This window comes from Alligator mississippiensis, chromosome 1 (assembly GCF_030867095.1).
Source record: "Alligator mississippiensis isolate rAllMis1 chromosome 1, rAllMis1, whole genome shotgun sequence".
NCBI lineage: Eukaryota > Metazoa > Chordata > Crocodylia > Alligatoridae > Alligator > Alligator mississippiensis.
This window is the reverse complement of record NC_081824.1, coordinates 440,356,830-440,383,202: the sequence shown is the minus strand read 5'-3', so window position 1 is coordinate 440,383,202 and position 26,373 is coordinate 440,356,830. Positions and strand designations below refer to the sequence as shown.

The window sequence follows — 26,373 nt, the reverse complement described above, 5'->3', positions numbered from 1 at the left end:
GATGCACTACTAAATTAATTAAATTAATTCAAAGAAATGATGCTATCCTTTAAGTGCATCTTTTTCTGATAACATCAATAGTATACTTATTGTAACACAATAGGTACATAAAAATGCTCAAGGATATTCTTCATGGGTTCTTTCTTGTTTAGCAAAAAATGAGTAAATTCATGGTTTTCATGTCCAGCAATCAATATCCAACTGCACTAAGCAAAGCAAGGAGGCCCAGCTTTTCAGATTATTGTCTCACAAAAAATACATTACGACAGTCATAACATCTTTGTCACATATGAAATAGTGACTTAATTATGGCAATAAAACCATTACACTAATAAAACAGAATGAAATGGAAGACTTAACCACTGGGCTGGATTTTGTGTTTATTGAAAGTATAAAAAATGCTATTATGGCCTTGTACCATTTTTCATGCAAATGATTATGTAGGAGCACACTAACTTGCTATAAAGTATTTTTCTTTGTAGACATATTCAAGCATTTTAGAGATATAAAAGTCAGGTGTCCATGGCAACTGTGTAATTTTTCCACCAGGTTGAAGAAAACAAAAAATGAGAATTGTCCCCTATTTTTCTCTGGAAGGGTCTTTTTTTTATATGTAGTCTATGGAATTTGGATACACCACATATATTTGAGAGTAAACAGTAAATGTATAATAAACCAAAGAAAATAATCATTTGGAAGGGACAAGAGACCATCTAAACACTAGCTTCTGAAGCTATGACTGCTGAACTAGTCAAATATCCAAAACAGAGAGAGGATTAGGGTCACAGTGGGTGCGTCCACACATGCAAGCACTTGCAGCAGCTCAAATAGCAGCGATGCAGATCTGAGGTGGGGCTTTTTGCCTCAGCGCACATGCTCAGACATGCACTTTGTGGTGGAGCAAACTGTGCCACTGGGGGCACAATAACCCTGCCTGGCTCCTCCCGGATCTTCAGCCAGGGAGAGCTAGAGCCCGGGGCCAGCACTTGTGCTGTCCCCAGCAGTATAAAAAGCCGCCCTGGCAAGTAGCTCAGGGCTACTAGCTCTCAGCAGCTTTTTGGGCCCAGCCATTGGTACCTGGGGACACTACCCCTTGTGCCAGCTGGACTGCTGCAGCAGCTCTGAGAGTTCCCTGCACCCTCTACTCACTGCAGCAGTCTGGCAGTGGGGGCTGCTGCCTGGCTGTGACCTGCTGTGTACCTGCCAGACCCAGGTGGGGACTGCACAGTCAGTAGAGGCATCTGCCCCTCTGGGCCAGCTGGCAGTAGACTGCAGTTGCAGGGTTGGCCTTTGTGCGGCACTACTGCCATGTATGCACCTGCCCAGCTATCTGGGCAGCTATCACCCGGAAGATGTTCCAGGTGTGGTGGCCTGCTTTGAACTGTCAAAGCATGTCCTCCTGGCTCCATTTGTCCAGGAGGTCAGCCACAGCCAGCTGGGTCCAAGGTGCCAGCTCTGAGCAGGCAGGGACCTGCCACTGGCCTCCCTAGCAGGAAGTCTGGTGTTCCCTATTGGAAAACTGAAAAATCCTTGATAAAAAAAATCCCAAAGTCACTCTGTAAAATGCCCCCAAATCCATGTTCTTCCACAAGTAAAACAAAAGACCACTATAAAGACAGAGAGCAAGAAGGAGACAGTGATCAGCTGGACAATGTTTTATTGATATATCTACAGTGTAAAAGCAAGTCTCTTATCATAATAATAAAGTGAACTCTAAATACATGTTTCATGAATTCATGAATACATGTTTTGCTGAACTCCCACAGGGCAATGGCCCCCACACAAAGGGTCTGGCCCCCCAACAGGGGATTTGGCCCTCTCACAAGGAGTATGGCCCCCCCAACAGGGGGTTCAACCCCCACACAAGGGGTACAGGCCCGCAACAGGGGGTTCAGCGCGCACAAAAGGGTTTGTCCCCCCAACAGGGGGTTCAACCCCCACATGAGGGGTTCGTCCCCCCAACAGGGGGTTCAACCCCCACACAAGGGGTACGGGCCCCCAATGGGGGCCAAATGACCCCCACAGGGCTACCATTCCCCTTGCAAGGCCCACGTGCCCCACCCCAGCCCCCCAATTGCTGCCCCACCTGGCCCTATACCCTACCAGTTGCTGCAGTCCCTGCAATAGCTGCCCCACCCATCCTGGCCCCCCAACTTGCACCTCCAGGCCCCCAAGGATACCCCCACAACCATCACTTAAAAAAAAAAAAAAACCAGAAAAAAATCCCAGGAAAAAAAAGGAAAAAAAAACCCTCTGCTTACCTTAGAAGCAGGGGTGGGGGAGCTCCGGAGCTTCCTGGCAGAGCCCCCCCAGGCAGCACAGGGGCAGGAGGGCTCAGGCTGGGGCTGCTGAGGCTGTCAGCCTGCCCCACACTGTGCGGGCAGGGCCCCAGTCAGCCACACAGCAGCTCCAACTGCCGCTAAGTGCCAGGGTTTTTTTGGGTTTTTTTTAAGTATGGGGTGGGGGGGCTTTGGAGGATGTGGCCACCCAGAGCAGGGGTCAGGGGCCTCAGGGGGCTGGCGGTGGGAGGGGCCAGCCCTGGCAGGGGTCAGCAGCCTTCAGGGGGGCTGGTGGGGGTCAAGGGTCTGGGGAAGTGGGAGGGGCCATCGGGGGTCCCCCCCCCATGGTCCCCTCCCCCCTCCTCCAGCCCCCCTGACCGCTTACTCACCAGCACTGGAGCCCTGGTGCTGAAACATGTGGCCTGGTTGGCTGCGTGTTTCAGCACCAGGGTGAGAGCCAACCATAGAGATGCTCCTGCACCACTTTTTTAAAGGTTGATTTTTTTAGACCCCTACATATCCAGGGGTCTAATTTTCTCCCCACGCTGCAAACTTGCAGCGTGGGGAACTTTTTTTGTTCCCACACGTGCCTGTTGCCCCACCTCAAAGGGGTTTGAGGTAGGGCAAGAGGCACATGCACGCTCATGTGGATGCACCCAGTGGGTGCATCTACACGTGCTGATTTAAAGGCACTTTAGTCATTTTTAAGGTGCGTTAAAGGTGTGGGTCTACATGTGCTCACCCTTAATGCACCTGAAAAATGGCAATTTTAGGCTAATTATGCTTAAATTTGATACCTGCATAAAGCCAGTGTCAAACCTAGGGGCAAACAGTTAAGGCATCTTAAGGGACATGTAGATGCCTCAACGCTGTGTATGTCGACTGAGTGGGCTAGAGCTGAACCTATGGGACCCTACATTGTTGATGGGTGCTGCCAAGAACAAGCAGCAGGTGCTGTTCTTCATGGTGCAGGTGCTGGAGCTGGAGTGGTGGTTCCGGTGGCAGTGGTACCCGCTGGTATGCTGACTGATGACTGTGTGCTGGGGCACATAAAAAACAAAACAACCCAAGCCCTGACATGCACATTTGCAGGCCAGGATGAAGTGGTGGCTTCATACGTTCCCTGCATTGTGCAGCAAGCAGAGGGACTGTGCCACACTGTGCTGCTCCAGCAGAGGCAGAGGCAGACGCAGAGGCAGGCATTGTGCCCCCGCGTGTAGTTGTCGGTTGGCACACCAACAGGTACTGATGCTGTTGGAACCACTGCTCCAGCTCTAGTGTCTGCGCTTTGGAGCACAGCACCAACCACTTCTTCTTGGAAGCACCTGGTGGCAGTGCAGGGCCCCATGGGCTTGGCTCCGGCCCGCTCTTGACTAATGCTGGGGAAGCAGGAACATAGAGAGAAGGTTAGAGCTGGGGCTGGGCCGATCATGTCCAGGAGACCAGAGGCTCCCAGTCCCCCGGCCAGCACTGGACTGCCCAGCTATGCTGCCATGGGCTTCAGGGGGCTGTCCAGGGTGCTGCCCACCAGGGCAGGCTGCAAATGCATTTACCCAGTGAGCTGCATTAAGGCGCCGTAAGAAGCTCTAAACATGAGCTCTAAATGTCAGAAAAGGCTATTGCAATCCTTGGATGTATAACCAGAGCAGAAGCAGGGAGGGGTGTTCAATGTTTTATACAGCACTGATGAGATTAACATGGAATACTGTGGGTGCATCTACATGTGCTATTAGTGTAATGCAATACATTCCAGTACAGTTTGCACCAGAGTTTATTGTTCCCAGGTGCCATATTTGCATGTGCGCCCAAGGACTGCAGCATGCTGAGTCAGGGTAGAGTATTTCTGGTTGGCAGGGGGCTCCAGGGATCTGCCTGCCAGCCAAGGGCTGCTTTGACCTGGCTCAATGTGCTCCGGAGGGGCTGGTTGGGGCATAAGGGTGCTCCAGTGTCTAACCTCCAGGCAGCTGCCTTACTGAAGCACCCTCATGTCCAAACCTTCCCTGTCATCATCGTATATGAGCTGTGGTGCACTAAATAACACTGCCATAGGCATGGGCGACTGGTGCCTCCTGAGTCTGGGAGGGCACCTGCAGACACTGTCCGTGGCATTGGCAGCAGGGGCAGAGCTGGCAAGCACTTGCAGATGCCACTGGCGGTGTTGACAGCACGGATGGCCCTGTCAGGGGGGGCATGTCGAGCATCCACAGAAGCTGCTGGCAGCAGGAACGGCCCTGTCGGGGGGGGGGGTACGTGCCTCCCTTACCAGTTGCCTCTGGCCATGGTATAGTACTATTCTATGGCAGCGTTTATTTCCTGTGCCCTAATAGGGACACACGTGTAAATGCTGAGATTTTACTGTGGAGCTAATTAGTCAGCTCCACAGTAAACATCTCATGTAGATGTGTCCTGTGTCTAGCTCCAGCATCCACGTTTAAAAAAGGATGTTGGAAAACTGAAGAGAAGGGACTAGAAAAGAGGATATGGGGAAATGGATAAAATACAGCGAGAGACAAATAACTTAGTCTGTCCAGCTTATCAAAAAGGACAGTAAGCAGTGACTTGTCTGCAGTGTATAAGGATTTTCATGGGGAACATATACAGGGTTCTGTTTGATTCTAGTCTAGAAGACAAAGGAATAACAAGAACCAAGATCAATATGAAACTGAAACTTGTCAAATTCAAATTAGAAAGATGCGACAGTTTTTTTTTAACAGTCAAGGTAATGAATCACTCAAACAAACTTCCAAGGGAAAAATGGGATTTTTCATCTCTTGATGGGGTTCAAATCAAGATCAGGTGCTTTTGGGGGAGATATGCCATAGCTAAAATTCATGGGCTCAGTATAGAGGGAACATTTAATGGAGATCATACAAGATACTCTAATAACCCATCTGGCCTTAAAATCTCCAAAAGCACTTAATTGCCTTAATTTGTCATCTGTGCAATTCAATTTGTGGTAAGACTAGTGGTAGCTATAGAATAGGCAAGACTCGAGCATTTAGCGTATAAGGCACTATTTGAGTCCTATTTGCATTACAGCTTGTTTTTTATACTACTACTGATGATGCACTGTGGTCAGGTGTGTATGGTAGGAAGGAGAAGTTCCATCACTTCATGGATCATTAGGTAAAATTCTGTATCTTATGCTTTTGAGAGATCACATTAAATAACCACAGTAGTTCCTTCTGAGTTGAAAAATCTAGGAGTGGCTTGAGACATACATTTTGTCATATGACCCAATAGCCACTTAATATGTCACAGTCCACAGAAGCAGACTTCTGTTCTAATACATCCAAAAGGGTTAAAGGAAACACAACAAATAGTGCAAGAAAGAAAAATGAGTTTCCAGCTGATAAACACTTTTAATTTCTTTATAATTGTTTAATTCTAGTGCTTTTTTTTGCTCTTCAGTCTTTCTCTCTCGGAGATCACACCCACTAACACGGCTTCCACTATCAACGTACAGATCTCGACTCCAGAATTATCCTACTCAGTCTAATCTTGCATCATACTCTTGGTCACTGATTTCACCTTGTTGAATATTTTGCCACCAACTTAAATTGTACTATGGTCAAAAATGAACTCCTATCTTTTCCTATTCTTTATCACTGCTGAACATATTACTCTTCTGCCTGTCACTCAATCCTGTAACCTAGGAGTCATCTTTTACTCATCCTACTTGCTTGCACTTATACTCCAACTGCATATAAATCCTTTTGCTTCTCCATGCAAAACATTTTCACACAGTAAATCTCTTGTCAGGCTTTCATTATCTTCTGTCCTGATTACTGGAACTTCCTCCTCTAAGTCTTCTTGATAAGTTAACCAATCCCCACCTGTCCATACACACTTTGTTTATATTTCTTACTCACTAATTTAATCACATTTGCTCTTATTCTGAATCCTGATGTAAAGACCTCCACCCTTACTGCAATGGTCATGCTGCTGTACTGACCTGTATATGTTTTTTGTCCATTTCTCCTAGGATTTCCCACAGTCCATGCTGCTTGCTCCCAGGAGACCCTTCCTGCAATGTCAGGCCATTACTCCTTGCTCTTTCAAGTGCCTCCTCAAAGCTTACATGTTCTGCAACACCACTGATAAAAATATCAGCCACAATGACATTTTATTAGCTATTAAAGGTACTTCAGACTTCTTTATTCTATCAATCCAGACATCATTATATTATTGGCACCTCAATGTACTTACTGGTACAACTGCTACTCATTCTTTTCTATACACTTTCATATTGTCTTGTTATGATTGTTATATTGTGTTTGGTTAGGCCTAATTCTAAGACTTGTGCATAGATCATTTTTAGGAACCTTGCAACAAGCTTCAGTACAGCAATAAGCATTCTGAGGTTACTGGCATAAAATAAAATATACTATTGATAATCTGAGTCTTGTGGCTGGCCCCATCTCTACTCTACCTCAGATAAATAGAATCTGTGTGCCCCAGAGACATGCATCGACTATCACAAAACTTAAATGGAGATGACTCCACAACTGTGACAACAGGAAATGAGAAAAGGGAATCCCTATCAATATTGTGATACACCATGAGAAATGCAACAGGTCTTTACGTGCCAGACAGGTGAAAACGTAGGTAAAAAGTGTAATTGGCATCAATGGTTTCCTTTTTCCTGAAATGCGTTTCAGCTGTGCTGTGTAGCACAGTGTTTGTGGAGAAGGTTTATATACTGTGACAAATTCTGGTTACCGCCTTAAGGGTGCTCATCTCTCATGGAAACTCATTTCACATCTCATCAGTTACAGCAATGAGTTGGGGAAACTGATTTCTTGTTTTCTGAGGTAAGAACATGATGGGTGGATGGCAAAGACTCAGTCCTAGCAGAATAAAGAATTGAAATGAGATCATTAAGCGGATTTTTTTTTAACCTCAATGGGCTGACCCTATGCCATCTTCAATTTTAGAATACCTATCTCTTTCCAGAACAACAAGCAATTGGTGCAGCGGCAACTGAGCTTCCTTTTAAATACACCATAGCAAGTTAGATAAAAGCAGACATAGGCATTTGATTGAAGTATGCTGTATTCATTTTCATTAAAGCATATCGCTTTGTTTACTCTTTGTATGGAGCTCAATGGTGTTTTTAAAGGAGTTACTTACCAAAGACCATGGCTGACAGTCACTTTAAAAAGATACTAATACATACAACGTAAAGTTTACATGGTTTGTTTTGCAGGGTTTGAACCACCTCTGGAGGAAGCCTATTCCAGGCCTTGGGGGCTTAGACAGTAAAGAAGTTTTTCCTTATGTCCGGCCTAAAATGGTCTTGGAGGGTTTGTGACTGTTGGTCCTTGTCATCCCTTGGGGTGCTCTGGTGAACAGATGTTCCCCCAGATCCTGATGCACACCCCTGATATACTTATAGGCTGCTACCAGGTCACCCCTGAGCCTGAGCTTTTCCAGGCTGAAGAGTCCCATGGCTCTCAGACTCTCTTCGTAAGGCCTATTCTCTTGCCCTCTGATCATGCACATGGCTCTCCTCTGGACTCTCTCAAGCTTCTCCACATCCTTCCTGAATTGTGGAGGCCTTACTGAATTGGATGCAGTACTCCAGCTGTGGCCTCACCAAGGCCGAGTACAGCGAGAGGATGACATCCTGAGATTTACTTGAGAAGCATCTATGGATACAAGCCAGGGTTTGGTTTGCTTTACCAGCTGCGACATTGCATTGGTGGCTCATGTTCATCTTGTGGTCAATCATGACCCCCGAGTCTCTTTCACCCTTAGTACTAGTGAGCATAGCACTGTCAAGCCTATAAACATGCGGCGGGTTTGTTTTTAAAGGTTTTGTTTTAATATAATAAAAAGGTGAGGTTAGTTCAAATCATGGCCATATTAACTCCACATATTCTTGATGGTTTTGTTTTTACTTATGTTTGGCAAACCAGTCCAAAATTTCAGATGCCTAAGAAACCTTTAGATATGATTCAATATTTTACAGAGCTTTAGAGAAGAAGGGGAACCAACCATATTGCATTTTCATATTCCCATTGCCATATAGTTAATTTCTTGCAACTGGACAAGAACTTCACACTTTAGAGAAAAACAAAGAAGCAGTCTCAGTTTAGGGAAGACCACCTGTGATGATTAGCTGTTAGTCTCATTGCTTAATACATTAATAGGGAGTGTTAAGATAACATTGTCATGGGAACAGAAAAGAGAATAATAACAGGAAAGATTGCTCTGAATTTCTCTTCTAACAGACTTCTTTCTCAGTGCAGGTAGCAGAGAGCATACAAAGCAGGTAAGCACAGGCAATACTAATCCCTTTGGTTGTGTGCGTGCAACTCATTAGATGAGTGAGAGTCAGTGACTGCAGGACAGAAAAAAAGAAAGTTGATGCTAAAAAAATTGCCTTTCCTAAATATAGTGTTCCCTGAGTGGTGATGTAGTATCCTTTACAGGCACATGGAACGGCAAGGGTGCCCATATGAACTAAACAACTCCCTGCATTATTTCCCAAAATAGTTTCTATATGGAATGTGAGGAGATATATAGGGAATTTTCACATATAGGAAAAAAATGGATATAGTTAGAGCAATCCAAAAGTTTAGGTATAAGAGGCTAATTAGGCAAAGTTAAACAGCAGGAATAAAGGAGACCTTGAGTTCTTAATAACTGGTTTAATTTCTTAGGAATTTCATATTTATGACTTAATTTTACAACTTCTATCAGTCCCTTTGGCACATCAATTACACTAAGTTGAACTCAAGTCTCAATTTCCCCAGTAGGGTGTAGATAGATTAAATAATTAGGATGAAAGTATTAATGAAAGGATTGTCAGGCTCATTGGGCAGTGATCAATGGCTCAAGGTCTAGTTGGCAGCTGGTATCAAGTGGAGTGCCCCAGGGGTCAGTCCTTGGGCTGGTTTTGTTCAGTATTGTTAGTAATGATCTGGAAGATGGGATGGAGTGCACACTCAGCAAATTTGTGGATGACACCAATCTGGGAGAAGTAGTAGATATGCTGGAGGGTAGCGTTAAGATTCAGAGTGACCTGGGCAAATTGGAGGATTGGGCTACAAAAAAAACCTCATAAGGTTCAACAATGACACATGAAAAGTCCTGCACTTAGGATGGAACAATCCCATGCACTGGTACAGGCTGGGGGCTGACTGGCTGGGCAGCGGCTCTGCAGAAAAGGACCTGGCAGTTACAGTGGACAGTAAAATGAATATAAGCCAGCAGTGTGCTCTTGTTGCCAAGAAAGCTAACAGCACACTGGGCTGCATTAGTAAAAGCTCTGCCAGTAGATCGAAGGAAGTGATTCATACTCTCTATTCAGCACTGGTGAGGCCACATCTGGAGTACTGTGTCCAGTTTTGGGCTCACCACTACAGAAAGGATGTGGACAAGTTGGAGACAGTTCAGCAGAGGGCAACAGAAGTGGTTAGGGGTCTGGGGGACTATGTGGGAGGTGGGAAGTGGTTCCAAAGAGGATTGCCCTAGACCAGGGGTATGCAAAATATGGCCGGAGGTCTGCATTCAGACAGCCAGACACTTTCATCCGGTCCATGGTGCCCCACAACGAGTTGTACCCCACACCCAGCCCGTCTGCCTACCTGGGTGGGAGTGAGGTGCCTACACACCCCCCCCCCCCAACATATCCTGTTATGTCTTGCTCCCATCCTCATGGCTGGAAGGGCCAGCTCTGCTAGCATGGGGTGTGGCTGCTGCTGCAGGCTTCCCCGGCATCCCACTCCTTCCGGACAGCACGTAGGGAAGCTGGGGCAGGAGCATGGAGCCCTCACCCAAGGGAGCAGCACCAAAGTGAAGCTCAGCTGGGCAGGCTCTGGGTGTGAGGGAGAGTGGGGGCTATGGAGACCCTTCCCATACTCCCCCGCCATGGTGCACAGGCCTGGCAGGCAGCAGGACGGGTGGGGAGGGGGCTGTGCTCAGTGCTGGTGCCTGGCTCTGACCAGCGCTGTGAGAAGTGCAGCTCCTGCTGGACCATTTGTTTCCCTGGTGATCCCTGGACTCGCAGGGCACAGGAGGGAGTGGTCTGGAGTGGTCAAAGCAGTGCCTGGGGTGCCTGGGTCTTCCCTCTCATGCCCTGCAAGTGTGGGGAGTGCTGGGGAATCAAACGGCTCAGCAGGGGCTGTGCTTCTAGCTGCGATGTACAGCACTGGCCAGAGCCAGGCACCAGAGCCCCCACCTGCTGCTGCGCCATAACAGGAGTGTGTGTGTGTGTGGGGGGGGGTCCCCAAACCCCTCCCACCCTCCCTTACCCCCACAAGCCACACACACAGACATAAACAGATACCCCCCCCCCCCAGTGTTGCCTGCATTGACTTCAGGAGAGGACAGTGTGTTTCAGAGCCACACAACCCCCCAACATATCCTATGCTCCTCCATACACAGCCACACCCCTTCACAGACTCCCCCCATGCCCCCCACACCCTTCCCACACAATATAAAATACTAAGAATATATTTTTGAGTTATTATGCAATCACCTCTATATACAGTACATAAACACAAATCAAGACAAAAATATTTCTAAATGAAAGTAAAATATGTTATAGTAGGTGTTTGACTTTTAGTGTATGATTTGTTTTTTCCTGGTTCTAAGATGGCAACTCCCCCTGCCCAAAAGGAGTACTTCCAGGGGACAAGGGGTGGGACTTCTGATGGCAATGGTCAGGGGTTAGGGATGGGACTTCTGGTCCCAAGATGGTGGCCAGGGGGCTGGGCACCCGTCAAAGGACGAGGCAATCCATGCAGCCTTTGACAGCTAACCAAACCTCCTTAAGTGGCCCCCCACCCAAAATAATTGCCCGCCCCTGAGTTAGACTGTTCTCAGTGGTGGCAGATGATAGAACAAGGAGCAATGGTCTCAGGTTGCAGCAAGGGAGGTTTAGGCTGGATACTAGGAAAAACTTTCTCACTAGGAAGGTGGTAAAACACTGGAACAGGTTACCTAGAGAAGTTGTGGAATCTCCATTCTTGGAGGTTTGTAAGGTTCCTTTGACAAAACCCTGCCTGGAATGATCGAACTGGGGCGGGTCCTGCTTGGAGCAGGGGTTTGGACTAGATGACCTCCTGAGGCCCCTTCCAACCTGAATTTTCTATGATTTTATGATTCTTTGTCTCTATTATGTCTGTCCCCAGCCACTGCCAAAATATTTTATAGAATTCTGCCAGAAGTCCAGCTCTTCCTGATACTTTCTGACTCTTGCAAACTTTTAAGCAGTCTTTCTCCTCTCTCATACTTGACTTCTCCTCTACTATGTGTTTTTTTCAATCTTCTATTCCTTTCTTTATCCGCTCAGGGAACACCTTCATTTTTCTTCTATCCACTCCTCTTCTCTTGCACAATTCTTTAGAAAACTCCACTGCCACATCCAACACCTTTGCACTTTCTTTTATCTGGATTCCTTCTCCAGTTCTAATTGTTTTCAGTTCCTTCCTTCTTTCCCTCAGTTTCACCAAAACTTACACCATCCTTCCCCCTTCTCCACCCAAGGTGCTCTCATCAGAAAGATTTTCTCCTGTGTTGCATGTACTGTATTTATCATGTATCTTCTCAACATACATAACTTTTTGTACATAATTCTCCAACCATTTCATTATGTTCTCCATCTCAAGCATGTCCATGTGCATTTGAATAATTATTGTCCTATTGTCTTTTCTCCTGCAATAACATTTATCACCTTAAGTTCTTCTCTCTCACCTATGACCAGGCTTTTTAAATATTCCACTTTAAGATCCAAAACTTCAAACAATATTTTTTCTATAATGTTATATCTATTCATTATCTAACTTTACTCTTCTCTTTCCCCTGTTACTACTGCTCTTATTCTCAGGCATATATTACCTGCTGATCCTGTTTCCTCCCATCTTCTTTCTCTTTGCAGGTCTGGCTTATTACTCCCACTAGTCTTCCCCTTAATCATTGTTTCATTCTTCATTTCTCCTTCCTGACCTCCTCTCCTCCTGTTCCTCCAGCTGACTGGACTCTTCCTTCATAGCTTTCTTCAATAAAGCCTCCTCCAAAACCACCCATCCCAGCACACCTTTCTTTCCTACTTCCTTTGTCCATTCTTACCTATCTTTGCCTATTTTCCATCAGACTCTCAATCTTTGCTTCTGCTCTGCAAATTACCTCTCATCTCTTGTTCTGTTTTCCCTTCCATGACTGCCACTCTCTTCTGTAAAACCACAACCAATACTGCTCCAGGCTCTGGGAACTTCTTCTCCATCCCAGCACCCTGTCCCTATCCCCCCAGCACTCCTAGCAACAATCAAAGGAGTAAAACCAGGCCTCTAACCAGCCACTACACTTGATCATAGCCAAGAAATGGCTGAGAAGCTATCCTGCTGATGGGAACCTACCACAAGGATAGATTAGCCCATCTGAATAAGATACAATGCCCGATGAGCTCAGTCTCCCTCAATACCGACTCTTTTTCAACTCATGGTGAACAACTAAGTTGAATATATTTGGACTTTCTCTTCACTCTCACAGCTGAGCAGCACCATTTCCCCCCCATTTCCAATGATTTCTGTTTCTTCACCAGCCTTAAATGATTGGTAAACATCACCAAATATCTATGTAAATGAGAGGCCCTGTTGCCAGCTCTTTCAGCTCATTGTATGCGACAGGTGTGGCCCCATCTTCCATGTGGTGCATCTGGACCAGGTGGCACCACATCTCACCTGCATATGAATTTCCCAGGAGGGTCCCAGGACTTGTGCAAAAAACACCTAGTTCCATTTGTGAGTATGGGGTTAATCAGCACACGGATCCTTGGGGGGGGGGGTGCGCAGGGGGCAGAGGAGGGGCAGGTATGTGGAATACACACACTGACTGAGCAGTGCTGAGCTGTGGGATTACCATGGCTTGAAACTCTGTTGACTGCTAATATTATATATAGTTTGTACTATGTTTAAGTGGATATAAAACTGCTGTTTAAAAGTGTGTTCAAAAGTGGAGTATTTCTGCTGAAACTTGCAGTAGTTTCCAAAAAGGTAAAATGCATTTGGATGAAATAAGACTGTAGGCACCCATAGTAATTTGCATATAAGCAAATCATCATGGGTATTTTTAGTTCAAAGTCAGTGTTTTTTGGTCCCTTGCATTTCAAATTAACAAGATCCTCCTCTATGAAGTAGAGAGAGTTGGGGAGGTGAGGGGTGGGGGAAGGAGGTGGTGGCTTCTGTGGCTCTGACTCTGGCTCTGAGTCTGGGTTGGGTCCAAAGTCAGATCTACAGCAGCCTCCTGCTCTTTCTCCACTTGCTTTCAGTAGCCCCCCTTCTTCCCTTTCCCCCACTTACTGTCACATACAACAAATTTCTATGTGCTGTAGCAAGGAGGTGGGGATGAATTAATGACAAACCTCCAATAATTAGATTCCATACCTGGAAAATAATAACAAAGTTATAATTTTTCCATATATAGAATCTAATTATTGGGGGTGATCTTAAATTCAAGGTCATTTTAGATTCAAATAAATATGTTATTTTCCTTGACTTGTCCACAGTGCTATGCAGAGGCCCAGTTCCGCTCTGATTTTAAGCTGTGCTTAAGGACAAACTTTAGGTCTGAATTTGGTATTCAGATGTTTTCTTTCCTGCACTGTTGCTGTTTCAGATTGTTCCTTCTAACGTGCAATGTGTCATACTTATTTACATTACATTTCATCACATTAGGTCCCTTGAAAATTCCTCACAGACATCTCTAGTTCTGTTTGACTTACTGTTCTGACCACAAAACTTTATCTTAATAGTGAGCCAGTTAATTGAAGGAAATCTGTAATAGGGCTATAAAACAGTTTTGTCAAACTCATCTTACCTTGCACCTCAGGCTTGATCCCGATTGTGGGGCTCTTTGCAGGCTGAATCCAGCCTGGGGCATATAGTGCAACTTCAGATCCTAATGCATGCCCAATGCCAGAGTTGGAACTGCTGCCACCATAATGTGTCCCATGCCACACTGGCAGCTCTAGTCCTGGTATGGGACATGGGGAACATGGTGGCAGCGACTCCAGCATACGGCATCAGTGGGTCTGGTAGCTGAAGAGCTGAGGCCACAGCAGTGACGATGGGTAAAGCAGCTGAAGGGAGACAATAGTGCTAATGCTAATACAAGAAAATAATAATGGTCATTTACTGGGTGAGACCATAGATCCCTTTTGCCTAGTATCCGGTGTCATACAGTGGCAAAGAGTGGATGCTGAAAGGGAGACAACAGGATATGACCAGGTTTTTTCTCACTGTTCCTTTCCCACTTGAAGCCTCCAGCATTTACGGTCTAGGAAGTTCTGATTCAGATGTTGTACCCCTAACTAGTGATGTACCTTTCCTCCAAACATTTGTCCAGTCCCTTTTTGAATCTGGTTAAACTGTCAGGTTCTACAACATCTTGTGGCAAAATTTGAATTACATGTTGTGTGAAAAAGAACTTTGTTTTGTTAGTTTTAAACTTATTACCTATTAGTTTGATTTTATGAACCCTAGTTCTTGTATTGTGAAAGATAGTAAATAATAAATCCCTATTTACCTTCTCTTCATCATTTAGTATTTTGTAAACCCTTATCATGTTCCCCCTCAAGCATTTCTTCTAAACTGAATAGGCCTAGGCCTCTTTAGTCTCTCCTTATATGGAAGTCCCTCCATACCACTAATCATCCTTTTTGTCCTTCTCTAGTTCTACCATATCCTTTTTGAGGTGCTGAGACCAAAACTGGGCACAATATTCAAGGTGTGGATACATGATGGATTTACAGAGGAGTACAGTGACACTTTCTATTTCCTTTACAATGCCCTTTTTTACTAATTCCTAACATTTTGTTTGCCCTTTTGATGGCTGTTTAGCACTGAGCTGATGTTTTTAGTGAGCTGTCCATATTTTGCCTCTGTTATTCACTTTCTTCCATATTGATAAGAAGAAATAACACCTGATATGAAAGCTTGGAACTCTCCACAGTTAGCCACATTGCATGTTGAAACTGTCTGTTTATTCCATTTACTCTGCTTTCTCTCTCAATCAGTTTCTAATCCACGAAAGACCTCATCTTGGTCAATTTTAAACTCTTTGAAGGAAGCCACAAATCTTTTAAAGTTCTCCTAAGCCACATGCAAATTTGTAGTGCTATATAAATATTTATGCACTTCTGGGGTTGTTTTTATCAGATCATGTTCATCTCAGTGTTTTATGACAGGGGTGCCAGATCTGGTTTGCAGAGTCGCTCTATCCAGCCTGTTGGGCTACCAGTGGGTTACCAGAAGTTGAGGGACATGGTCTGAGTGGTGGCCTACTGCAAAATCTCGGGCATTTGGGCCATGGTAGACATGGCAATTGGTGGTAGCCTCAGGCCCATCTCCTTGGCCACCAGCTCTGCTGACACTGCTGGAGCCTGATGCTGTGTACCCCATGGCTTGTGTTAGAGCTCAAGCTGCAGCACAGGGCACGTGGTGGGAGCAGTGGTGCTGGCTCTGGCATGGGACATACATCAGGAGCTGGACTTGGACCATGTGCACTGGGTCAGAGCTAGAACTGCTGCCACTGCATGACTTGCACTGGATTCAGCTCCCAAGGAGCCCCACACTCTGGATCCAGTTCAGAGTGCAAGGTGAGCTTGAGATCCCTGTTTTGTGGCCCTATTAGAAATATCTTTCAACTGAGTTAAAGTTCTGTGGTCTATAACTAGAGTCATATATTGCATCTTTCTTAACAGTTAGATACAATATGAATAGGGGTGGACTGATAGAGATTGCTGGGGCCGATAGCAATAGCTGATTTTTAAGGAGGCATATCAGCCAATACCGATCCAATTTCCAATACTGAAGAGCTGTGTCCAGCTGGTAAATTTGGTGTAGTGGAAAGGGAGGGAAGAGGTGGGATGGCATGCAGATCAAGGCCCCTGCGGTGAGGGAGTGAGTGGGGCTGGTCAGGGGCAGGCACTGACCAGCTGGGGAGGGGAGGAAAGGGGTGTAGGACAAAGCTACAAGTGGCTTGTCCAGGGGGCTGGGGGGTGCTGTGCCACCCAGATCTACACAGCATGGGGTAGGCTGCAGCTGCGGGCTGGGGCCAGGGTGGAGAGGCACAAGAAGGGAGGGGGGTGGGCAGCTGTTGTTGCAGATGCAGATCGGTGCTCATCTAGTGGCTTCTGCTGCTACTCCTGCCGCTCATCCTTGATCTGCCCCACCATGACCCTTCCTCCTCCCTTCTCCCCTGCTTCCCATTCCGCCACACCAGACTTACCAGCTGCACACAGCACTCCACGCTGCCGGCTGTACTCCTCGCTGCCTATGTGCTGTGCTCCGGCTGCACGCACGCACGGGCACTTATCGGACAAATCATTGGCCACATTGGTCCGATTTTCAATACAGAACATTTTCTTTATACTGGTGCAGATCTGATATAGGGCTGATGTATCAGTGCACCTCTAAATATTATCTACTCTCCAGTAATTTACAGCAGTTGATCTGGAGGCTACTGTATTTTATAATTAATGTGGTAGCAAGTGGGGGAAACCTTTGCCTTAGAAAGATGACAACAATACTGATTACAGCAATGTTTAGCATATTTTCTCACACATCTATCTAGGCTTCATTGTCAATGACCTCCTGGTATTCTAGCCCTAAGCCTCTCCTATATTATAGATTTTGTGCTGTGGGCACACCACCTCCAGATTAGGAGCTCACTAAATTCTTTTTCACGTGATCTAAACAAAACAGGAGAATAGGGCACTTATACACATGCTCCAGGGTGGGGCATAGGGCCTTTTAATTAGAATGGCTCTTGGGGGAACTGGTCTAATTAAAATGCTAGCAGCATCTTGTGTATTCAGTGCCCCATGTTTCAAAATAGTGGCAAGAGTGTTTTGATTATAGTTCATTTAACAAGCTTTAGTTAAAATGCTCCACTGTTATTTTGAAATGTGGGGGAGCTGAATACATGAGATGCTGCAGCACACTGGAGCATTCTGATTAAAATGCAAGTGTTGATTAATCGAGTCTTTTCTGATGCATTCAAATGAGAATGCGCTGGAGAATGTGTAGAAATGCCCTATGGATTCTTCCACGAGTATGTCAGAAACTGACTCAGGATGGCACCTACCAATCTGCTTTGGGTTGCTTCAAAGGATTATATCAAGTAAGTTTCCATGATATTTTCAATATCATTTTCTGTAAAAACCATCTTCTAAACTTCAAAAAAAATTCTCTCCTTATTGATTATGACTTGTTTTCCAAAATGTCCTTTGAAAGGATCAAAAATGCACATGGCTGCTCTCAGGGGACAAGCTGTTCTTTCAACATTTGCTGAGTGAGAAAAAGATAGAACAAAAAAATGGTCAAAAGCCTCCTAATGCAGAGAAACTGGAAGGAAAAAATCTTATACAGTGGAACCCAAATGGTTTCAGTTTATCCCATCTAGATGTGGCTACAAATTAAGCAGCATGGCTAGAAGCAAGAAGAAATGCAGTTAGTTAACTTCCCCAAAACAGAAAGTCGTGTTATGCCTGAGAAGAACATTTACACTGGCATAAATCTTTGTCCAACATCCTCAGTGGTCATGTCACTCCTCGTGTTCCCCATAGCTCCGCTCTTGCCATCAGTTCTGGGAAACTACATGGATCCAACTGCAGGATCTGAGCTTCCTGGATTTATTCCAATCTCTCTTAGACTTAAATAGACTCACACCCCCATTTTCAGTGTGTTTCATACCTCTTTCAATGCTGTGTAATTGCCACTCACTTCACTTCTCATAGCCCAAGAGGCTAGAAGAAAGCAGTGCAAGAAAAGTACCTAACAAGAAGGTGTAAGAAAATCCATTATCACTTTATCACAATTTTCATTTCTCTATGTAGTCCTTTAATCCTTTAGCTCATATATAGAACCAAATCAGGTCCTTCTACAGATCAGTAAGAATGGCTGTATGGCTTATGTCTCTAATACGTTTGATGATGTGATGCATTATGTCTAAGCATAGCCAAGCTAGCTTTGGTTTAGAACATGTGGATAACAGAAACAATGTGGTACGACGGGATTTGGCATTAAATACATAAGCCCACCTCCATGTTTACTGGGGTGGTGTGTGAAGCCCAAACTGCCATGGCACCAAAAACACTGTAAATATGAGCAATGATCTCCAGGGAAGTTTTCACACAACCTGTGTTGTCCCCATATGTGCTGCTCCCACAAGGCACATCCAGACAAGTGTGCATGTGTGGTATGTAGTACCTCAAAGCTGTTTGAGGTGCTGCAAACTGCATGCAGCACATGCATCTGTTTGCCATGCTGCAGTGCCAAATTCTGACACTGGGAGATCCTAGTATCAAACAAACAAACAAAAAAATCACTGCAAAAAAGTGGTATGGTGCATGCAGCAGCAGTGTGTGCCACTAGAAACAGAGCTTGGCCATCCAGAGCCATGCTCTGGATGCCAGCCAGGTTTCATGTGGCGGGGGCCAGATTAGCACCACTGCTGCCCTGGGAGTCCCCTAGGTAACACCACTGCTGAAGCCAACATACCTGCTTCAATTTGTGCTGTGGCAAATGCATGCCCATGCATGTGCAAGCTCATTTGGATGTGCCCACAGGGTAGCACGTTGACTTCATGTAAAACTGCATGTGAGGTGCAGGAAAAGATTTTGGCCATGCTTGTGCAGATGAAGCACCAACACAATCAGTTGTGCAGCTGCAGGGGAAGTATTTATGAGTCTACTTCTGGCTTAGAGCCCACAGAGGAATCACAAGAAAGGTCAGAAATAAAATACCTCATGATATTTTTTCACTGTTTTCCCAGAGGTGCATGTGCAAGATTTCCAATTTGCAGTGCCGCATCCACAGTTCCCACCGCAGCGCTGGACCAGGAGGCAGCGGGGAAAAAAAACCACATTTGTCAGTCTCAGTTCCTCCCTTAAGTTGACAGAGTAGTTCCTCGGAGTGCAGCTGTAACGTTTCACATCATCATTCAATCTGTCCAGGTCAACTGCAATGCAAAAAAAGCTCTGATTTGTAAGGGTTGAGTGGGCAGTTCCCTAGATTGACAAGTATTATTCCTTGGGAAGCTCACAACACAGGATAGGGGCAAAAATTATATATAACTGGTATAAGTGATTGGAAACTGGTACAAATCTGTAACACAACAGAAATTCAGTGCACATAAACCACTTTCAAAATGGCTGAAACCCATTTAACATAAACCTGGATATGTAGTATCAGACTTACCTGATTTAGGTTAAATCAGTTTATTGAACTTCTGTCCCAGATCCCCTCCAGACTCAAGTTAACTCACAAGCTAGGGACAGACATTACACATAAGCAGGTTTAAGTGATGAGAAACTGGTTTAAACCTGTAGCAGACCAGACATTCAGTGCACATAAACCAGTTTGCAAATGGCTGAAAATTGTTTGAGACAAACCTGGCTGAATGTAGTATCAGACTTAACTGATTTGGCTCAAACAAGCTTATCCGATGTCTGTCCCAGACCCCTTGCTGGTTTAAGTTAAATCAGAGACTCCCAGCATCCCAGCATGCTCTCTGGGCTGGATTCTGTTCCTGGGAGCTGGGCTGGCCCCTCCCCTCTGCTGTCTAGCTGGAGCAGAGGTGGAGTGTGGCCAGACGCTGACCTGCCATGGCCCCTGAGGCAAATTCCTCCCTCTGTCCCCTCCCCCACTGACAAACCCTGTGGACCTCCATGGCTTTCCTGCAGCCCAGCAGAGACAGAATTAATTCCGCCCTCTGTCCAGCTTGCCTGCAGCCAGGGAAGAGATTTATTCCACAGCAGTCCAGAGTGGGGGAGAAATGCAAGCTAGTCCCCTGTGAGCCCAGAGCTAAGACCTGCAGGACCAGGCTGAGAGGTGGGAAGTGTTGGCAAAGACCTGGCAATCATCACACGTGTGCTGGAGATGCAGTTCAGGGAAGTTGCAGACAGTTTCTGGCTGGAAGTTCCAGACCAAAGAATGCAGAGAGCTACATTTACATTATAAAGCAGAACCCATGAAACCTAAACAAAGCCTTTCTGAATGCCTGGCTGTAAGGAGACACTGCCCTCAGGATTAGTAAAACTTATGCAAGGCTTTCTCTTGTCTTCCTGCTTTACACTTTAAGTTATACTAAGTTGTGTATACTGTGTTTTACTGGGCTATATCTTAGCTTAGGCAAAGATTTTTGGTAGTTCCCTGTTGTATGTTTTGCAAACTGCTGTGTTCAATACATGTTTGCTTCAGAGAAAGGATTTTTCCTCACCCCCACTCAGTCTGGCAGCCGCTGCCCCTCCCCGCTGCTGCTAGCCTCTGCTGGTGCCTGGCCAGGTTGCCTATGCTCCAGCAGGTGGGGGTGAGAGCCTTGGAGGGTGTCTCTCTTTCCTCCCTGGCAGGCACACTCTAGCAGCTTCTGGCTTAAGCCACTGCAGGCACATGCTTGCATTTCCTGGTTTACCAGAGAATGTCTGTCCAGTTATTAATCAGTTTAAGCTGAGCAGCTTAGACTAACTTGCAAAGATTGAATCAATTCAGGCTCAGGCTTCTTGAATGTCTGTCCCTAGCCACCATCCCCAGCATCCCGGGATGTTTTACACCTGCCCTTGCAGGGTTAGTGGGCTAGCCTTGGCCCAGCTGTCTGCTCCAGCTGAGCAGAAATTCATGTTCTAGTGCCCCCTGGCTTCTGGCTTGGCCCACTGCAGGCATGTGCCAGAATCAAAAGTTCAAAAGTGAATGTTCCTTCACTTGCTTAACAGTTCAATCTACACAGCTTGAACTAACCTGTGAAGATTGAATCATGACTCAGCCTGGGGTTTTTTGATTATCTATCTTAGCCTCTAGCATCATTTGGAAAATAAATTAAGCATAGAACCCAATTATTTAAAAGGTAAATATAAATGTTTTACAAAATATTCCAAGTTTTACATAACTAAGGGGCAGTGTGAAGCCCTTATTGCCCCTACTAAAGCACATAACAAAAATTCTACAGAGTTTCATGGCACAAGATCAGCTCCCTAGTGGGTAAGACAATAAACTGCAAGTTAGAAATTGAGTTCTTTGCTCCTGTGTGACCATGAACACCCTTTGGATTGTCTTGTCTCTCACCTCATGTTTGCATACCATTTAACACTAACAGTCTACAATTTCAATTAGTCCTTGTAAATGCCACTAAATAAAAGCAAGTAATTAATCTAAAATTTATAAAGATTGTCTAATACCATGACTCGGTTGAAATGTCCTTGCACACTTCTTCACTAAGGTGAGTTACCCACGAAAAATTAAACAAAAATTATAGATTATCATTGGCGGTTCTGAGATCAAAAGTTGTTTCTAGTTTTACTTTTTAAAATTCACAAAAAGTAAAAAATACCCTGAGAGCCATTTTTACAATTTTTTAAAATAAGGACTTAATGCCCTCCTCTTCCCCAACTCCCCCTCCCTATTTTTATTCTTTGGAAGTTATTATCTTTTGGGTGTTATTCAGATTTTGTGTTGGATTCATTACTGGGAAGTTAAAAATGTGTTTCTACAGATGTAGGGAACTGTCTAATGCAATCTGTAGTTTGCAGCTCAGTTTGTGTCCCGTAAGAGAATGCTCTTCATATTGAAATAGCAATCATTAGCAAATTCAAATTAAGATTCTTAGGAAGTACATTCTTAATTGATAAAAGATGGTTCAAAAGATTTACTTTGATTTTAAAAAGGCATTGAATTATAGAGAAAGGAAGCATTGAAAGATGGGAAACTAATATTGATAGTATTCATTATGTTTGGAAAAAATAACTAAATTCAAATCAAAAGAAGTTTCAACTGATAAGCAAGATTCAGCAAATGATAGGAGCTAATAGTTAAATCAACATATAAAGACATAGAACTAAGCAACAACAACAGAAGGCTATGTACTAGTGAACTCAAAATTCAAATCTTGAAAACACTTATGCATGCATTTTACTTTAATTGTGTGCAAACATCCACTGAAGTCAGTAGAACGATACCAGTTTATACCATCTGTAATTTCAGGCGTCAATCTATATACTAATAAATGTCAAAAAGTAAATTGTGCATTACCATTGATTTATACAATTTTGCAGGGAAAAGTGTATTTTTTAAACATGCACCTTTACATACGTGGCTTTAAAATATTTATATATTCCAAATATATATGCAAAGGTGGCTGTTTGAATTATAGAAGCATAATTTACCACACTCATCTAAACTCCACTTGTTATACAATATGTTGATATGATTGGTGGAAATCTAGCAGATAAATCAGAATTTTGGACATGTTGTAGCAATTCTGATACATCTCATGATTAAATCTCATCTGTTCTCTCAAGAGAACTAGTATTGCTACAAAGAAGGTATATATCTCCCTCTTGATATCAACACAAAATCAATGGGAGTTTCTAGTACACTCATGCACCGAGAGAAAAATATACCCCAATTGTCCTTAGCTAGGACTTTGAAGAATAGAGAATATTGATTTTTTTGTTTTAACAGATGATATTTTGTACTATGCTGTCATTCTTCAAAGCCACTCCCTTTCATTCCTTTTCCCTCAGGCTAATTCTTCTTTTCACATGGAAGAGGCTTTTTGTTTTCCCTCCATAATTCCCATCAGGAAATTCCAAAGACATCTTTGCTTAAAGATAAAGCAAAGATTAGTTTGCAAAATATTCCCATGTTTACCTGAATCTAAGAGGACTTCAAATTTAAGGTGACCACCCTATAATTAGAGTCTATCAATAGAAAATTATAAATTTGCTATAATTTTTCAGCATATCTTGTTTATTTTATGATTTTATGAAACTTGTCTCCCCCACAACTGTGGTAGGGAAAGCAGCAGTGGGGGGCCGAGAGGCCAAATCCCTTCCCCTTGCAACCCTGCCCCTTGCCTGCTCCTGTGCTTTTGCCTTCTCCCATCTGCTCCCTGTCCCCCTTGCTATTTGCCCCACCAGTGCCTGCCTTGCCTGCCACGTATCCCCACTTCCCTACTGCCTATCCCCTTCTGTCCTGTACTCGTTCCTACCCCCCTGCCACCTTTCCTGCCGTTCTCTTGCCCCTCCCCAGTGTTTCCCCTTCGTCCCTTGCTCCCAGCTTCCCACAACATAACCCCTGCCCTTCCCACCCTTGCTTCAACCCATCGTGTGCCTGTGCCTGCCCACCTAATATCTCTCCCTGGTGCCTGCCTCCCCTGTGACCTGCTTCCTGTCTTCTTGCCATGGGTTCCCTGCTGCCATCCTCCCCCAACTCCTGCTCCCCCCACCTCCTGCATCCCTCTACCACTTACTTTCTGGGTGGGTCTGGCTCCAAGGCAGTCAGCAGCTGTGGTGGCCCCAGTTTGGCCACAAGCTGTGGTGGCAGCTCTGAGCTAAGCTGGGCCAGGGCCAGAACTAGAGCTTAAAATAAGTGAAGGGAGGGTATGTGTGATGCTGCGGCTAGTAAAGCGGCCAAAACATTGGCTTGCATCCATAGATGCTTCTCAAGCAAATCCCAGGATGTCATTCTCCCCTTGTACTCGGCCTTAGTGAGGCCGCAGCTGGAGTACTGCGTCCAGTTTTGGGCTCCACAATTCAAAAAGGATGTGGAGAAGCTTGAGAGAGTGCAGAGAAGAGCCACGTGCATGATCAGAGGTCAGGGAAGCAGACCCTACGATGACAGGCTGAGAGCCCTGGGGCTCTTTAGCCTGGAAAAGCGCAGGCTCAGGGGTGATCTGATGGCCACCTATAAGTTTATCAGGGGTGACCACCAGTATCTGGGGGAACATTTGTTCACCAGAGCGCCCCAAGGGATGACGACTAGGTCGAATGGTCATAAACTGCTACAAGACTGTTTCAGGCTGGACATAAGGAAGAATTTCTTTACTGTCCGAGCCCCCAAGGTCTGGAACAGCCTGCCAACGGAGGTGGTTCAAGCGCCTACATTGAACACCTTCAAGAGCAAACTGGATGCTTATCTTGCTGGGATCCTATGACCCCAGGTGACTTCCTGCCCTTTGGGCAGGGGGCTGGACTCGATGATCTTCCGAGGTCCCTTCCAGTCCTAATGTCTATGAAATCTATAAGTGGGTGGGGCAGGGAAAAGGATAGATGAGAGACAGCTGCAATGAAAAGGTGCAAGTAGAAACTTGCACAGTGACTGCCCATGCTAACCCTAATGGGCACATCCACACGAGCATGAACATGTGTCTTGCAGCGTCTCAAACCCCTTTGAGATGCTGCAAGAGGCACATGCAGGAACGAAAAAATGTTCTTTGCACTGCAAATTTGCGGCATGGGGGCAAAATTAGACCAGTTAAAAACAAAAATGTGGGGAAAAAAAGGGGGGCAGGGCACCATCCCGGATCATGCCCTGAGGCAACTAGAAGCTTGGTCTTCCACAAAACCACCCAGAAAGGGTGCTATGTTGATATTTAGTCAAGGGGGGAAAAGCTGCAACGTGTCTCTGGGATAACATTCCAGTGTGTTAGGTAAATTTTTCCAGAAGGCAAGGTCGTTATGCACCTTATATGTTAACTAAATATGTATATAGAGAGCATAAGCTTTCATTAACTTGAGCTCATTTCATCAAATGCTTTGAAAGCCTCTACTGGCTCTGCAGTTCCCATCCGAGCCTGGCAGGTGTGCAGCAGGTCACAGCCAGGCAGCAGCCCCCACTGCCAGACTGCTGCAGTGGGTAAAGGATGCAGGGAACTCTCAGAGCTGCTTCAGCAGTCCAGCTGGCACAAGGGGTAGTGTCCCCAGGTACCACTTGGTCAGGCCCCAGAAGCTCCTGAGAGTGAGTAGCCCTGAGCTACTTGCCAGGGCAGCTTTTTGTACTGCTGGGGCTAGAACAGGGTAGCTTTTTATACTGCTGGGGATAGCACAGTTGCTGGCCCTTGGCTCTAGCTCACCCTGACTGCAGATCCAGGAGGAGCTAGGCAGGGTAATTTTGATGCAAGTAGCACAATTTTTCCTACACCAAAGTACATGTCCAGGCATGTGCACTGAGGCAAAAAGCCCTGGCTCAAATTTATACTGTTTCTATTTCAGCTGCTGCAAGCACATGTGATTGCATGTGTGGATGTGCCCAGTGTATGTTAAATTATTTCCATAATGCTAAGGAAATAATACTACGCGCAGGAGGAAACAGTCTTTCCTGGATTATTTAATGTTATCCTAAGATATTATGGAATCATTTGCAAATGGTATATAAATATAGTTTAAGTTAGCATGTAATACCCAAGTCTTTTGGTCCTGCATCACAAGGATTTTACTAATAGATTGCAGGGCACAGGGCTACTTGTGACAAGTTTTTCTCCATAGAGGGCTTGCTGATGAACAGATCACCTACAACTTCCACTCTAACAGGGTGAATGCATCTGATATCCATCTCTGCATGGAGCTCACATGGAATGTATCACTTTCCTTTCATAAAGGGTGTACAGCAGTTCTCTTCCAGTGTATAGCTGTTCTCATATGCACAGTGAGTTAGTGTAATGCATACTATATGGAACTGTACCTTTATACCGGGGCAGGCAATTATTTCGACTGGAGGGTTACTTAATGAGTTTCAGTGAGGCAACAAGGGCTGCAAGGGTAGCTCTGCCCCTTGACAGGTGCCCCGCCCCCCAGTTGCCATTCTGCCCTGTAACCCCTGACCTTTGCCACTGTGAGTCTCTCCCCTTGTCCAGGAAGTACTCCTTTTAGGGGTGGGAGTTTGCTTGTATATTATGTGTGGAGGGATGGGTAGGGGGTATCAGTATGGTGCAAGGGTGGTGTGTGGGGGTATAGCAGGGGAGTACATGTGGGTGTGGGATGTGTGTGTGAGTTTGATGAGGGGGTGGGGTATGGTGTGTGAGGGGATATGGGTGCATGTGTGGGGAGGTGTATGTGTGGGGCGTGTGCAAATGCATGGATGTGGGATGCGTAGGGCATGTGGGGAGGTGTGTGGTTGAGGTGTGGGGTGTGTTTGTGGGTATGGTGTGGTGTGAGGGGGTGTGTGTATGGTGGGGGTCAGGGTGTGAGTGTATGTGTGTGGGATGTATATGCTGGGGTGTGTGAGACAGTGTTGGGTGTGTGTGCAGGTATGGAGAGGGGGTAGACTGTGTGAGGGTGTGTGTGGGGGTTGGGGGATGTGGGGGGGCTTCC

General features: G+C 45.4%; 1 protein-coding gene and 1 long non-coding RNA gene across 6 annotated transcripts in view; one reads left to right on the top strand and one right to left on the bottom strand.

Moving 5' to 3' along the window:
- LOC109281852 (uncharacterized) overlaps positions 1-7,374 on the top strand; it is an 83,550-nt gene extending 76,176 nt beyond the window's left edge. Inside the window, exon 4 of the long non-coding RNA XR_009459162.1 lies at positions 6,265-7,374. This is a non-coding gene — a long non-coding RNA (uncharacterized LOC109281852). The remainder of the gene's footprint in view (positions 1-6,264) is intronic.
- Positions 1-26,373, bottom strand: part of PDGFD (platelet derived growth factor D) — a 218,321-nt gene that overhangs the window by 7,275 nt on the left and 184,673 nt on the right. For 3 of the 5 annotated variants that reach the window (XM_019482019.2, XM_014600702.3, XM_006268644.4), the window contains one exon: positions 19,036-19,250. In XM_019482019.2, coding sequence (XP_019337564.1) covers positions 19,036-19,250 — 215 coding nt within the window. Of the gene's footprint in view, positions 1-6,291; positions 6,377-17,375; positions 17,579-19,035; positions 19,251-26,373 lie in introns of those variants that run through there. The other 2 variants (XR_002088641.2, XM_019482020.2) reach the window with 2 other exon arrangements.